Source organism: Scyliorhinus canicula, chromosome 8 (assembly GCF_902713615.1).
Source record: "Scyliorhinus canicula chromosome 8, sScyCan1.1, whole genome shotgun sequence".
NCBI lineage: Eukaryota > Metazoa > Chordata > Chondrichthyes > Carcharhiniformes > Scyliorhinidae > Scyliorhinus > Scyliorhinus canicula.
Window position 1 is genome coordinate 159,294,582 of NC_052153.1, and position 12,808 is coordinate 159,307,389.

The 12,808-nt window shown below is 43.3% G+C and overlaps 1 protein-coding gene across 8 annotated transcripts in view; it reads right to left on the bottom strand.

Moving 5' to 3' along the window:
• Positions 1–254: 254 nt before the first annotated feature.
• The window catches only part of lhfpl2b (LHFPL tetraspan subfamily member 2b), a 222,823-nt gene continuing 210,269 nt past the window's right edge, over positions 255–12,808 (bottom strand). For all 8 annotated transcript variants that reach the window (XM_038805549.1, XM_038805550.1, XM_038805555.1 and 5 more), the window contains one exon: positions 255–1,934. In XM_038805549.1, coding sequence (XP_038661477.1) covers positions 1,678–1,934 — 257 coding nt within the window. In that variant the 3' untranslated portion in view covers positions 255–1,677. The remainder of the gene's footprint in view (positions 1,935–12,808) is intronic.

The window sequence follows — 12,808 nt, forward strand, 5'->3', positions numbered from 1 at the left end:
CGGTACCAAGGTTCTTCCGGCGGTGGCAGCCCTCTCTCGATTTTCTGGCGGAGGGTTAGAGGGTGGTCAATCTCAGCAGCAACACGGAGGGCGGGGGGGGGGGGGGGGGGGGTTCTGGGTTTGTTAAGGGGGTTTGTTTTTGTGACGGTGTGTTTGCTATTTTCTTCTTTTTTGTATTGTTATTAAGTTATTAATTTATTGCTTTGTGCTGGGGGGGGGGGGATTTTTCTTTCTGTTTATTTCTACACCTTGTTTACTTTATTGTTGGGAGAAAATTTGTTGTTGAAAAATTTGAATTAAAATTATTTAAAAAAAATAAAGTGCCCCCCTCCCCCGTGGCAGTTTTGAAACAGGGGAGGACATTTAATTGGGTGGTGGGTGGGGATCCCGACACCTTCCTGCCTCCAATCGAATAAGACTGTGGCAGGAAGTCCCACAGACAGGCTTTCCGCCCTCGCCGCCACACGAGTCCCTTTTATGGGCAATTTATGCCCACTTAATAACTTCAGCCCATCACCGCTTGGCAGACGGGTCTGTTGTAATGCGGGGAGCACAACAAACAAACCTGTGTGAATTGGTTGTGGTCTCCTGGGAGAAGGATAATTCTGTCTGATCAAAGGATGGGGAGGGAGGGTGCCTGCCGAGAGCTCATTCTCTTGTAGCCGAGCCCGTTACATGCCCTCTTCCCATGGACTCCTCCCCTCCCCTCCCCTCCCCCAAACAAACCCTTCCCATAGTCATTTCCCGCTGACCTGCGTGATCCCGATCCTGGGTCTTAGATGAGTGTATTACCTGCAGTAGCCACCTCCACCCCCAGTGGTGCTGCTGAGCAAAAGAAAGGCCAGCTTCCTATTGGCCAGCAGCTCTCAGTCGGCAGAAATTTCCACTCCTCGGGCCCTGAACCCATGGAAGGAGTGCAGAAGTCTGTTAATTACTTGATTGGCTCATAATTTAATGGGCTTTCCCTGAAAGAAGCAAGACTTGCAGCCAGCAGCCAAGATTCATATTGCCTTCATAAAATCCCCCCACTTTTCCCCCAGTGTGAATGGCGAGGCAACACAATTCATGCATTTAATCTAAATTGTTTGGTGGTTTCTTTATGATGAAGCAAGACCATCTGGTTAATAAACTTGTGAACCGCACTGTCCTTCTTTGCGAGGACCTGTTTTCGGTGAAACGTACTGGCAAAGTTGGAAATGAGATTTATACTTCACCCACTTCAAAAAGACCTTGGATGTCATCTTAAAAGGTGCAGGCTGCATCTCACACAAAATCAAACTTTACAGTGGAAAATGTTTTCCCTTGACAAATTTAAAAGGTGTTTTTAAAATCCAACATTGTTTGTATGCACGCCCTCGGTGATGAGAGTTTTTGTCTTGACAACTCGTTAAATGTCCCAGTTTGTGTAGCATCATTGCAGAAAATCTTTTAAAAGAAGAAAACACCCAACAGTCCAGGATGAAGGAACAGCTTTCAGAATCCCCCCATCACAGCTGTAGATTGGTATGTGGCACGTCTAATTCTGTCAGTCTTGAGATGGAATTCAGTCTCAAATCGCTGCCTCATAAATTCAGTGGGAAAGAAGTAAGATGCGAAAACTCCTGCCGTTTCAAAAATTAAAAAAAGATTAAGACTTCTCATGAAGTAAAAACAAGCAGAGTCTTGAGAAGTGTTTTCTCACAGCAAGCAAATGAGATTTTTCCCCTCTTCAATCTCTTCCTGCACTTTATCACTAGATGTCGCAATTTCTGCTTGTGCGGATAGGACTGCACAGAGGAATGTAAGGACAGTGCCACCGACTGCTGTGTAAAAAGCCCAGCCCAGAGAACAGAATCCTAACCGATAAGGTGAAACATCTGGTCCACAATAGTCCACCACCTTCTGGGAACCCCATCCAGCAGGATACAGGATCAGACCAAGAATTAAAAAGAGGCCTGAAAGATAGAAGAAACAAGTTACTTTAAAATGCACACCATATTGTCATCCAAACATCTTGATTTATATCCCTACATACAGCCATTTGATCCAAGGGTTGTTCACAAGTCTTGCTGTCCTGGGTGTACTGACTCGGGCGGGGCGCAGCAGCCAAACTGCTTTATGTTTAAAGCTGAAAAGGTGAATGCGAGCAGGCATTTTGCTTTTGACTTTGGGGAGTATGAAAATTCAGTTTGATCCCAAGTTCACTTTCCAGAAAGGGTGACTATGGGCAGCACGGTAGCACAGTAATTAGCACTGTTGCTTCACAGCGCCAGGGTCCCAGGTTCGATTCCCAGCTTGGGTCACTGTCTGTGCTGAGTCTGCACGTTCTCCCCCTGTCTGCGTGAGTTTCCTCCGGGTGCTCTGGTTTCCTCCCTCAAGTCCTGATAGACGTGCTGTTCGGTGAATTGGACATTCTGAATTCTCCCTCTGTGTACCCAAACTGGTGCCAGAGAGTGGTGACTAGGGGCTTTTCACAGTAACTTCATTGCAGTGTTAATGTAAGCCTACTTATGACAATAATAAAGATTATTATAATTAAGATAGAGATCAAGAGCATGAAACCTGGTTTATTGTGTTCCTGGGAAGGGCAGGAGGAACAAAGTTCATACAACAAGAGCTGTATGCACCCAAGGAGTGACCAGAGATCAGCTGTACCACATATATTAACTAGATTCTGATTTAAACACTTACTGTGTTTAAGCCATTGATACATAAAGCTTTAGTGCTACATTAAGGATCAGCAATTAAAATGACTAGCATCACAAATGAAGCAATTCCAGTTTGCTCTTGCAACTTAATAAATATTTTAGTCATACTGTAACTTATTTTGTTTTACATTCCTGGTCACTGATTTGGTGTAAGAATTTCATATCATCTTCCTCCTCACCCCGATACACATCTTTGATAAATTATACTGTTTACATTTCTCAATTATGTCCTGTCAGCTATATTTCCTTTGTCTCTGCTTCACTGGTAGAATAAATAAACACACGGGAGGTATTCTACTTCAAAAAAGGTAGAAAACAGTAACTCATACATGGGTCTTTTCACTGTGATAGATATCCCGCTAGAAAAATTGAACGCAGTTATTCCATATGTAATATTTTAACTAAATGTGATCCCAAATGATTTACAAAAGAAATCACCATTATCCTATAACAAAGCAGACATGTACAGTACAGCTTTTGAAATGAAAATCGCTTATTATCACAAGTAGGCTTCAAATGAAGTTACTGTGAAAAGCCCCTAGTCGCCACATTCTGGCGCCTGTTTGGGGAGGCTGGGAACAGGAATTGAACCCGTGCTGCACTACCTTATTCTGCATTATAAGCCAGCTGTTTAACCCAGTGTGCTAAACCAGCTTTTAATTAAGAATCTCAGAGCTGACATTGTAAAAGGGGACGACATCGTTTTCTATTCATTTTTGGAAGCACATCTGGCTTCCTTCTGTTGCCCTTTGACAAGTTTTGTATTTAGCTGCCTTCTGCAATAATTTTATAATCATACATGAAAATAATTGTAACGCGTGCTGTAATTTGGGTAATTACACTGAAATTCTTGTCTGAAATGTGCAGTGCAAGGTTTTGCTTTAATGTGCCACACTTCTGAAATGACAAAAATCTGTTAAAGGTCCAAAGAGGAAAATGTGCCAATTGACAATGATTTAGTTTACTGTACCTCTCAAAATATTTAAAGACGGAACATATCCAGTGAGTGCTGTGCTCTTAGTGTTTGTACCAAACATGTTTGCGATCATTAAAGAATATTATTGATTTTAGTCCCTTATGGAGCCATGTCAGCAATAATCTTTTCTCAACGGTGAAGTTGAAATAGGCAACTTCTGACAAGAGTGGTACACAGACTGACGAGGTGCCAGAGATGTTAAATGATGGCTCAGGTTTGCAAAATTCCTTTACAAAAACAGAAAATATACCCCTGACTGTTTTTCTCACAGACATCACAGGAGTAAGCCAGAAGAAAATACTGCCCTAACAATTTCCCTTCCCTATAAATAGGTTAGTAAAGGTCACATTTATTTTGTTATGTATGCACGTTTAAAAAAGCATACAGCAAGCTCCCACAAGCAGCAATGTGATGTTGAACAGGTCATTTGTTTTTTTGTGATGTTGAATTAGGATAGCTATTAGCCAGGACACCAAAAGTAACTGCCCCAGTACTGCACTGGTGCGTCAGCCAAAGTACTGCTTGAGGTGCAGTTACCTACAGGGTGACAGACCAAGTCCTGTTTAAGTCCTAGAGTGGGACTTGAACCTGAAACCTTCTGACTCAAAAGCAAAAATGCTACCAAACAAGCCACAGCTAATACAGAGCTAAAGGCAAAGTTACCAATGATGAAGCAATTAAAAACAGGGATGTGCACGAGACCAGAATTGGAGGAGTGCAGACATCTCAGAGGGCTGGTAGTTTACAGAAATAGGGGTGGAGTAGTTCAAGCATGGTGCGATTTGAAAACAGGAAAGGACCACAAAACCATAAGATATAGGAGCAGAATTAGGCCATTCGGCCCATCGAGTCTGCTCCACCATTCTTGTAAAGGACATTTTAAGAGATTTGCCAGATTGAATGCGAATGTAGGGTTTATGGATGAATGCAATGGATGTGGGTATGGATGCAGGCAGCGGAGTTTTGGATGAGGTCGATTTTGTGGAAGGTGGTGGATGGGATAGTGCCCAGAATAGCAGTGGAATGCTCAAAGTCTAGAGGTAACAAAGGTCTGTCTGGAGTTTACAGCAGTGGCTGAGTTGACGCAAGGGCCGAGATGAGCAATGTTACAGAGGTGGAAGTAGGAGGTGATGCGATGGGAATGTGGTTAAGATCCTCCAGATCAGGTACGATACCAAGAGCTTATCCAATGCCCAATTGAAAGCCACAACTGAATCTGCCTCCAATCTGCGCTCAGGCATTGCATCCAGATCCTAACACATTTGCTGCATAAAAGTGCGTTTCCTCGTGTTGCCATTCACCTGCTACAAACAGAATTTGTGCATTTTCTTGTTGTCTGTGATCTGTAGTTGTCTGTATTTTGTGTGTGAGGTGCGTGCATTTTTACCCTGACTGCTTGAATTAATTTAAATAATCCCAGCAGGAAGCTTTTTGTAAGATTTAAAATAAAGAAGGTCATTTATTATTTGCCTCGGAGGTTATGAGTCGATGCTTTGTCTGGAACAAATGTCTTATAAAGCAGAGAATTCTCCGCAAGATGTGAGGCTTCTTGTAGTTGATTGCCATGGGGTTGGTTCTCAAGGTGCATTTGAAGTTGGAGGAGGTTGGAGAGAGTCCTTATTCCATTTTTAAGATTTGGCTGTTCATTACCGTAGCTGCTTAGTTACTGCAGTTGGTTCAATGGCTTTCTGCCGGTTCCTCTATCTTTGCAAGGCTGATTCTTACTGTTTAAAAGCAGGCACCAAATATAACTGTCTCACCTGTGGTATGTAAGACTGATAAACATCCTGCGTTGTGGCTTTTTGAAACAGCCAAAATCTTTGTGTTTTAATGAGGAGCAATCATAAAATAACAAAAACTCAATGGGATCCATTTCACTTTCGTCTAACAGCCATTGAGTTTTGCTGTCTCTTTTGTCCCTGGTGAAACATGGAGACGGGAGTTGTCTGCAAACCCCATGGTCTGTAGCTTTTGGTCTATCTTTAAATAATGAGACGTATGCGTCTCAAAAGTGGCACTGAGGTTTCTTCATTCAGGTCCACATTTAATCATGTGTTGGCTGCAGATATACTTCAGACTCAAGTGCCAAAATTCACATGGTATGCTGCAGGGATCTTAAAAGCTTTTCATAGAATCCCTACAGTGCATAAAGAGGCCATTTGGCCCATTTAGTCTGCACCGACCCTCCGAAAGAGAACTCTATCTGGGCCCGTGTCCTCTCCCCATAACTCCAGCCTAACCTTTGGACACTAAGGGGCAATTTAGCATCTTTGGACTGTGGGAGGAAACCCATGCAGATGCAGGGAGAATGTGAAAACTTCACATAGACAGTCGCCCAAGGTCAGAATTGAACGCGGATGCCTGATGCTGTGAAGCAGCAGTGCTAACCACTATGCCACTTTTGTGTTCACCATTTAAAATGCAGCTCTAAAATTTGTGATATCTTCACACCTTAAATCCGTGTCCCCTGGTTTTCGACTCTTCTGCCATTGGGAACAGTTTCCCTCCATCTACTCTGTCCAGATCCCTCATGATTTTGAACATCTCGATCAGATCTCCTATCAGCCTTCTCTTCATGCAGAAGAACAAGCCCTACTTTTCTGAGCTATCCGTGTGACTGAAGTCCTTCCTGTCATCACATCTTTCCTATATTGTGGTAGAATTAGGCACAATACTCAAGTTGAGGCCAAACTACTATTTTATAAAGGATCATCAGAACTCTAAAAAAATCAATGTATAATTTATATTATAAATCATAGCAATAGTCTCTATTTTACTAAGTATTGTACATCCGCGAGAATTGACATTAGCCATACATTGCCCAATGTGCTGTGAGTGATGAAAGGTTACGCCCCAAGCGATGGCCAATTATCAAGAGGAAGTTGTGATTACAGTCTTTTGTGAAAGAGTTACTTTCATTAATGACAATGCCCGTAAAGATTCAAATCAGTTGGACTCTATTGCGGTGATGTCCAATGGGCTGGAATTTACTTACCCCCACTGGGGGTATTTTTGGCAGAAGGCAAGTAAAATACGGTGGGTGCCCAATCCACCACCTTCCTGCCCACCCCTCAGTCCACCTGCCATATGTAAATAATCAAAGGCCAATTAGGCTTGTTGGCAATAAGCCTACCAACCAGGATAACGTGCTGCCCATGGGATATTATGGTTGACGTGGACAGATGGCTGGGATTAGACAGGTTTGTGGGAAGTATGGGGGGGGATCATTGGTGGGGGGGGGGTGCCCTATATGAATCAGGCACCCCCACAAGGTGTCAACACCCCCTCCTTCCTTCATCACCGTCTGCCCCCCGAAACCTTTTCCTCCACCCAACCTCTCTGGCTTTTGGATCCCTCCCTGCCCGAAGGATCTGGGACTTCGGACATTTTTCCTTGCAGTCTCAGCAGCGCCCACTTCTCTGTTGCTGCTGGGATTGCTGGAGCTGCCTGCCAATCAGATTGGTCGGCAGCTCTCGAGGGCAGGACTTCCACCCACTGAGGGATGGAAGTCCCACTCTCACTTTGTTTAGCCTGCCTGCAGAGCATGTCATGGCTTTGGGGCCTTCTGGTGTGTCAGCTTCCGTGGACTTTCCTTCCAGGAGCCGGTGAGCTGTCCGCTCTGTGTCACTGGATTAGTGACTGGGGATTTGGGCTGACAATCCCACTATGGCATGAAGAAAATCTGAATTATGTTTAAAACATTGGAAATAAAAATCGGCTTTAGTAAAAATCACCACAAAGCCATCAGATTATCATGAAAACTCAACTGATTCACTGATGTCCTCAGGCGAAGGAAACCTGTTGTCCTGGCCCTTTTCAGCCAATAGCTAATTTCAGTCCCATGCCAATGAGGTTGACTCTACTCCTCTCTGAAGTGAGAGTCCAGCAAACCACTCAATTATAATAAACATGGACAATAAACACCCGTCCTAAAAACTGCAGCATGATTTTCTTAAAAAATTGTCAATATTGTATTGCCAATTGCAATTGAGCCCCCAGCTTTGTACTGCACATAACTGCTTGAACTAGACGTGGTTATCCCAATCAGGACTACAGCTGAACAAAAAAGTAGACAAATGGTAAACATACTTTAACAGAAAGCACAACCTCATGTATTACATGGGCCACAAAGAAATGTGCTGTTTTGTCAACTATTCTGTCACGCTAAGAGCAAACTTGCCTGTGCAAATATTTTCCACATTCCCAATATACCAATCACAAACTGTACAAAGAACAAAGGAAAGTACAGCACATGAACAGGCCCTTCAACTCTCCAAGCCTGTGACAATCATGATGCTCTTACTTGGTCTGTATCCCTCTATTTCCTCCTTGTTCATGTACCCATCCAGATGCCTCTTAAACATTACTAATGTGCCTACTTCCACCACATCCTCTGGCAGCGCGTTCCAGGCACCCACCACTCTCTACGTGAAAAACCAACCCCGCATATCTCCCTTGAACTTTCCCCCTCTCACCTTGAACTTGTAATACACCCTTGGAAAACGCCTCTGACTATCCACCCTCTATGCCTCTTATAATTTTGTAGACCGCTATTGTGGTGATCACAAGTTAACTAGATGCAATACAACTGAGCAAACACTAGAGGGGGCACGGGAGAGCCATATAAATAGATGGGGACAGGAAGTGAGGACACACTTCACAGAGGGCAGAACTTGGAGCAGGACACAAACACACCAGTAGAAACACTTGAGGTAGCCGTAGGTAACAGCTCTGAAGAGAGAACGAATTCACAATAAAGCATCTTCTCCACATTTGAGACTACGAGCTTTATTAAGTCACGAGGAACAACACATGGTACCCAGGAGTGGCTTCAGACGCTTACTACAGGACAACTCAGTGGCAGACACAGAAAGAACAAAATGGCATGGAAATCTCCTACTGGACATTCGACTTGGGAAGACATCACTGATGGGAGGAAGTGCCTTGGATTCACACTTCAGCTGGACACGACTGGAAATGTAAAAAGTGTCTGGGAAAGGTTTAAACAATGGTTCGGTTACGGTATCATAGCATATGATGCAGAAGCAGCCTCAGACGAAATTAAAATAGCAATTCTCATCGAAGGACATGAAGCTACGAAAGTTTATAATGGATTTAAATACTCAAAAGGTGAAGACAGAAACAGCTTAAAAACGGTACTAAACAAATTTGAAGAGTACTGTAAGGAATTTGCACAGCAAGGCATGCTCAGAGGCCAAACTGCACAGAGACTGAGTGATGCAAAACTTTAAAAATCACGAAAAGAACAAGAAATCGCGAATGAAAAGTACAGATCAAAAAGAAGAAATAACACGAATTTCTCACAAAGCCAAAACGCTGAAACCCAGTCCAGATCAGGAAGAGAAGGTAACTTACAACTTTTAGAAATCCAGTCCAGATGGGACAGAAAAATCGCTGAAATCCGCGAAAAAATGGCGTCGGAGCACATTTTGCAGTCTCCGGTAAGCAAAGAACTACAAATTGCGTCTGCGCATGCGCCGGAACCGGAAGCCGCGCATGCGCAGTTTAAAAAATATCGCGGTGCACAGCTATCAGGTCTCCCCTCAGCCTCTGTCATTCCAGTGAAAACAATCCTAGTTTACGCAACCTCTCCTCATAGCCAACACCCTCGAGACCAGGCAACATCCTGGTGAATCTTCTTTGAACTCTCTCCAAAGCTTCTGATAATTTGGTGACCAGAAGTGCACGTAATATACAAGTTTTAATTTATTCAGCTATCTATCTATTATGCTGAAAGATGGAGCAAGTATAATTTTCAGAACTGAAATGGGTGTGATGGAAAGTATAACACCATGTACAGAGCTCATTATAGAATCATACAGCATAAAAGGAGGCCATTCAACCCATTTTGCCTGTGGCAGCTCTTTGAAAGTGTGATCCGAGGAGCCCCATGCTCTTTTCCCATAGTCTTGCACTTGTTTCCTGTTTTAAGGGGAGATCATTAGCTTGATTTACAGCTTGCTGGAAGTTCAAAGCAATAATGAACAATGGGAACTCTGTCTGCTAGATTCTTAACTGAGCACTGGAAGAAATGGTTTTGTGTCCTGGAAATACAGACACAGAAACTTTAAATTCACTTCTCGGAGTGCAGAGTTACTGATGTGGAGTAATATGTTGATGATTGCATCTGAATGCTCCGATGAGCCACAGATATAACTACATGCGAGTGCGTGCAGGCATACTTCATCACTCTTTCCTTTAGCCAACTGACTCAGACATCATGATGTGAGCACTAAAGAAAAGCTGACTTATCCTAAGCACATGGAAACACTGTTGGTCACTGAAAAATAATCATGTAAAAGTATCCAACCCAAAATCAGGGGGAGCCTTACCAAAATGCACAGCTTTTTACTTCATGTTCCCCTTTTGACCCAAATATATCGTTACCCGGTTAACATGTTAAATGTTCTCTCTGACTGTCATCTCATCAAGTGGTGAATGTTAGCTTTTCCTCCAGCTTGCCAGGCTATTACATTGGGGAGTGATTCTGGGTAGGATTTATGTCACTGGCCAAATTATTCTGAAGCAATGGCTAACAAAGGGAACTTGAACCCACCACCACAGTGGAAATAACATGACCATCTTGCCTGGATAAATCAGCTGAGACCAAGAATTTGCTTTGCAGGGAATTGGGCATGAACCTGGTGCCAGCAATTAATGGTGGAGCATGCTGCAATAGGCAGCTAACCTTCCCATTGTTGTTATTCCTTTTCAATATGGCAGTTACTAAGTCTGAAATACCAGTAGTTCCCATGAATGATAATTCTCTGTGTGAAAGCCCTGATGGTGTGAGTCAACTATGCATTCATGACTACGGAGTGAGACATCTTGGTTGAGCTTGATTCTGATCGTCCCCAATTTCCACAATCTTGCCCTCTCTAGAAAGGGTCACTGGATAAGAATTAGGATCAGAAGACTGGCTAATGATGCTTAATTCTTATTCCAGCACTCATAAAATGCTCCCATCCAGTGTCCCGCACAGACTAGGTATCAAATCTTAATCATCTGATCCATATGACTCAATGCTTCAACTTTTAACATGTTAGACTCATAGAGTTGTACAGCACAGAAAGATGCCCTTTGCCCACTGTGTGTCTGCGCTGGTCATCCAACACCTATCATATTCCCATTTTCCAGTACTTGGTCCATAACCTTGCATGCTATGGCATTTCAAGTGCTCATCTATATCAGGGTTTTTCAAACTCCAGGACCCACCCGTTTGTGGATGTTGGAAGGGTCTTGAAGTGAGCGGTTACAGCATTCCCGATTGCAGGAGAAGCGCGCAATGGCTGTACTGGCTTTTAAGAATACTGGCCGCAATCAACGTTTAAGTTGAGAAAGCCAGCAGTGACCGGGTTTTAAATGTGAACGATGTAGTCTTCCCACCAGAAGTGGCAGCAGAGAGCAGGTCACGCACTAAGCACGTATACTGATCTTGTGCATCCTGTACATCTGTGCTTTTGGTGCAAAATCATGGAGGAGAGATTCCACTATTTTCTAGCTGCGAGCAAGCAAGCAACAGGACTGTGAAGAACTGAAGTTGGATCGGTTTATTAGAAGGAAGAGAGGGCCAGACATACTAACAGGCCAGGATCTCACAACTGAATCTGCTGGAGAGAGTTTTGCAGGAGAGTACACGTCAGAACAAAGTTGTGTTGGTGTCAGTTGTATACAGAGGTCCAGGGCCTCTGGTGAACAGCCTACTAAGAAGAAACTGTAATTGGGGACAAAGCAGTATAAAGATGATTTATTGAGGTATGGCTTTGTTAATTGTGCCAGTTCAAATCTGGATGCAAAGCCCATGTGTGTTATATACAGGGAAGTACTCGCAAATGCGATTTGGATGCTAACTCTGTCTTACCTTGCAGATATCTTTTCAATTCTGAACAAAATGAACCTCAAATTGCAAGGGAAGGATAATGTTTGCTTTCGGCACTGTAAAGAAATAGATGCTTTCCAAAAGTCATTGAAAATTTGGCAAGTGCAAGTACAAAGCCAAAGTTACAACATGTTCCCCACACTGCTACAAAACATCAAAGCACACAGTGTTAGTAAGAATCAATAGACGGGCAAGCCTTATTCAGTCGCATCAGGTTACACTGATCAACTGATCAAGTTTTTATTGCTACTTTCCAGGGGAGAAGTTTCATATTTTGAAAGAGAATAGATGGGTGAAAAATCCTTTTGCGTTTGAGATCCCAGAATCAATTATTAACTTGCAGCTGATTCCAAATGAAGAGACTCAACTTCTGTGCCTCACCTGTGACAAAACATTAAAACACGCCACAAGTCCATGAGGTTACCAGCATTCTAGAGTAATGTCTTCGAGGAGGAGCCAGTGCTGAGTAAAACAAGCATTTTGTTGTTATGGCCCTTCAGAACAACCTACATGAGCAAGGTTGGATTTTCCGTCTTTACAAAGATGAAGACAGCACAAAGGAACCAGCTGAACTCTGCATCTGATATGCAAGTTGCCCTCTCCCCCTATGAACCTGATTGGAGTGAGATCTTGAGGACCAAAAAGGCTCATCTGTTGCATTAAAGGTAAGTGACAATTGTGCGTTGCGAAGGTCAGCTGCCGTGGTCCATGGAGGTCAGCTGGGGTGGGTCTTGAAGGTCGGACGGTTGGTAAAAGTGGGTCCCAGGAAAACATTGTTTGAAAAACACTGATCTAAATGCTTCTTAAATGTTATGAGGGTCTCTGCCTCTATCACACTTTCAATCAGTGAGTTCCAGATTCCCACCACCCTCTGGGTAAAAAATTGTTTCCTCAGATCTCCTCTAAATCTCCTGCCCCTTACCTTAAATCTATGCCCACAAGTTCTTGACCCATCTACTAAGGGAAAGTATCTTCCTACCTACCCTATCAATGTCCCTCATAATTTTGTGCCACTCGATCACGTTTCAAAGACGTTATCTGAAGATCTGGGATTAGGAATATTAATTAGTTCAGTAAAAGTGACTTGCTGGATGTGATGGGATGTTGCTGTGTGTTACAGTTTCAATGGGTAACCCACAGCTACAGTGGAGTAGTAGTTTGATCTGCTCCTTCACACCAAGCACCCAATCTGAGGTAAGCAAAACGAGGCTCTTTCCCTTTTGCAGGAAGAATCATCGACTCTTG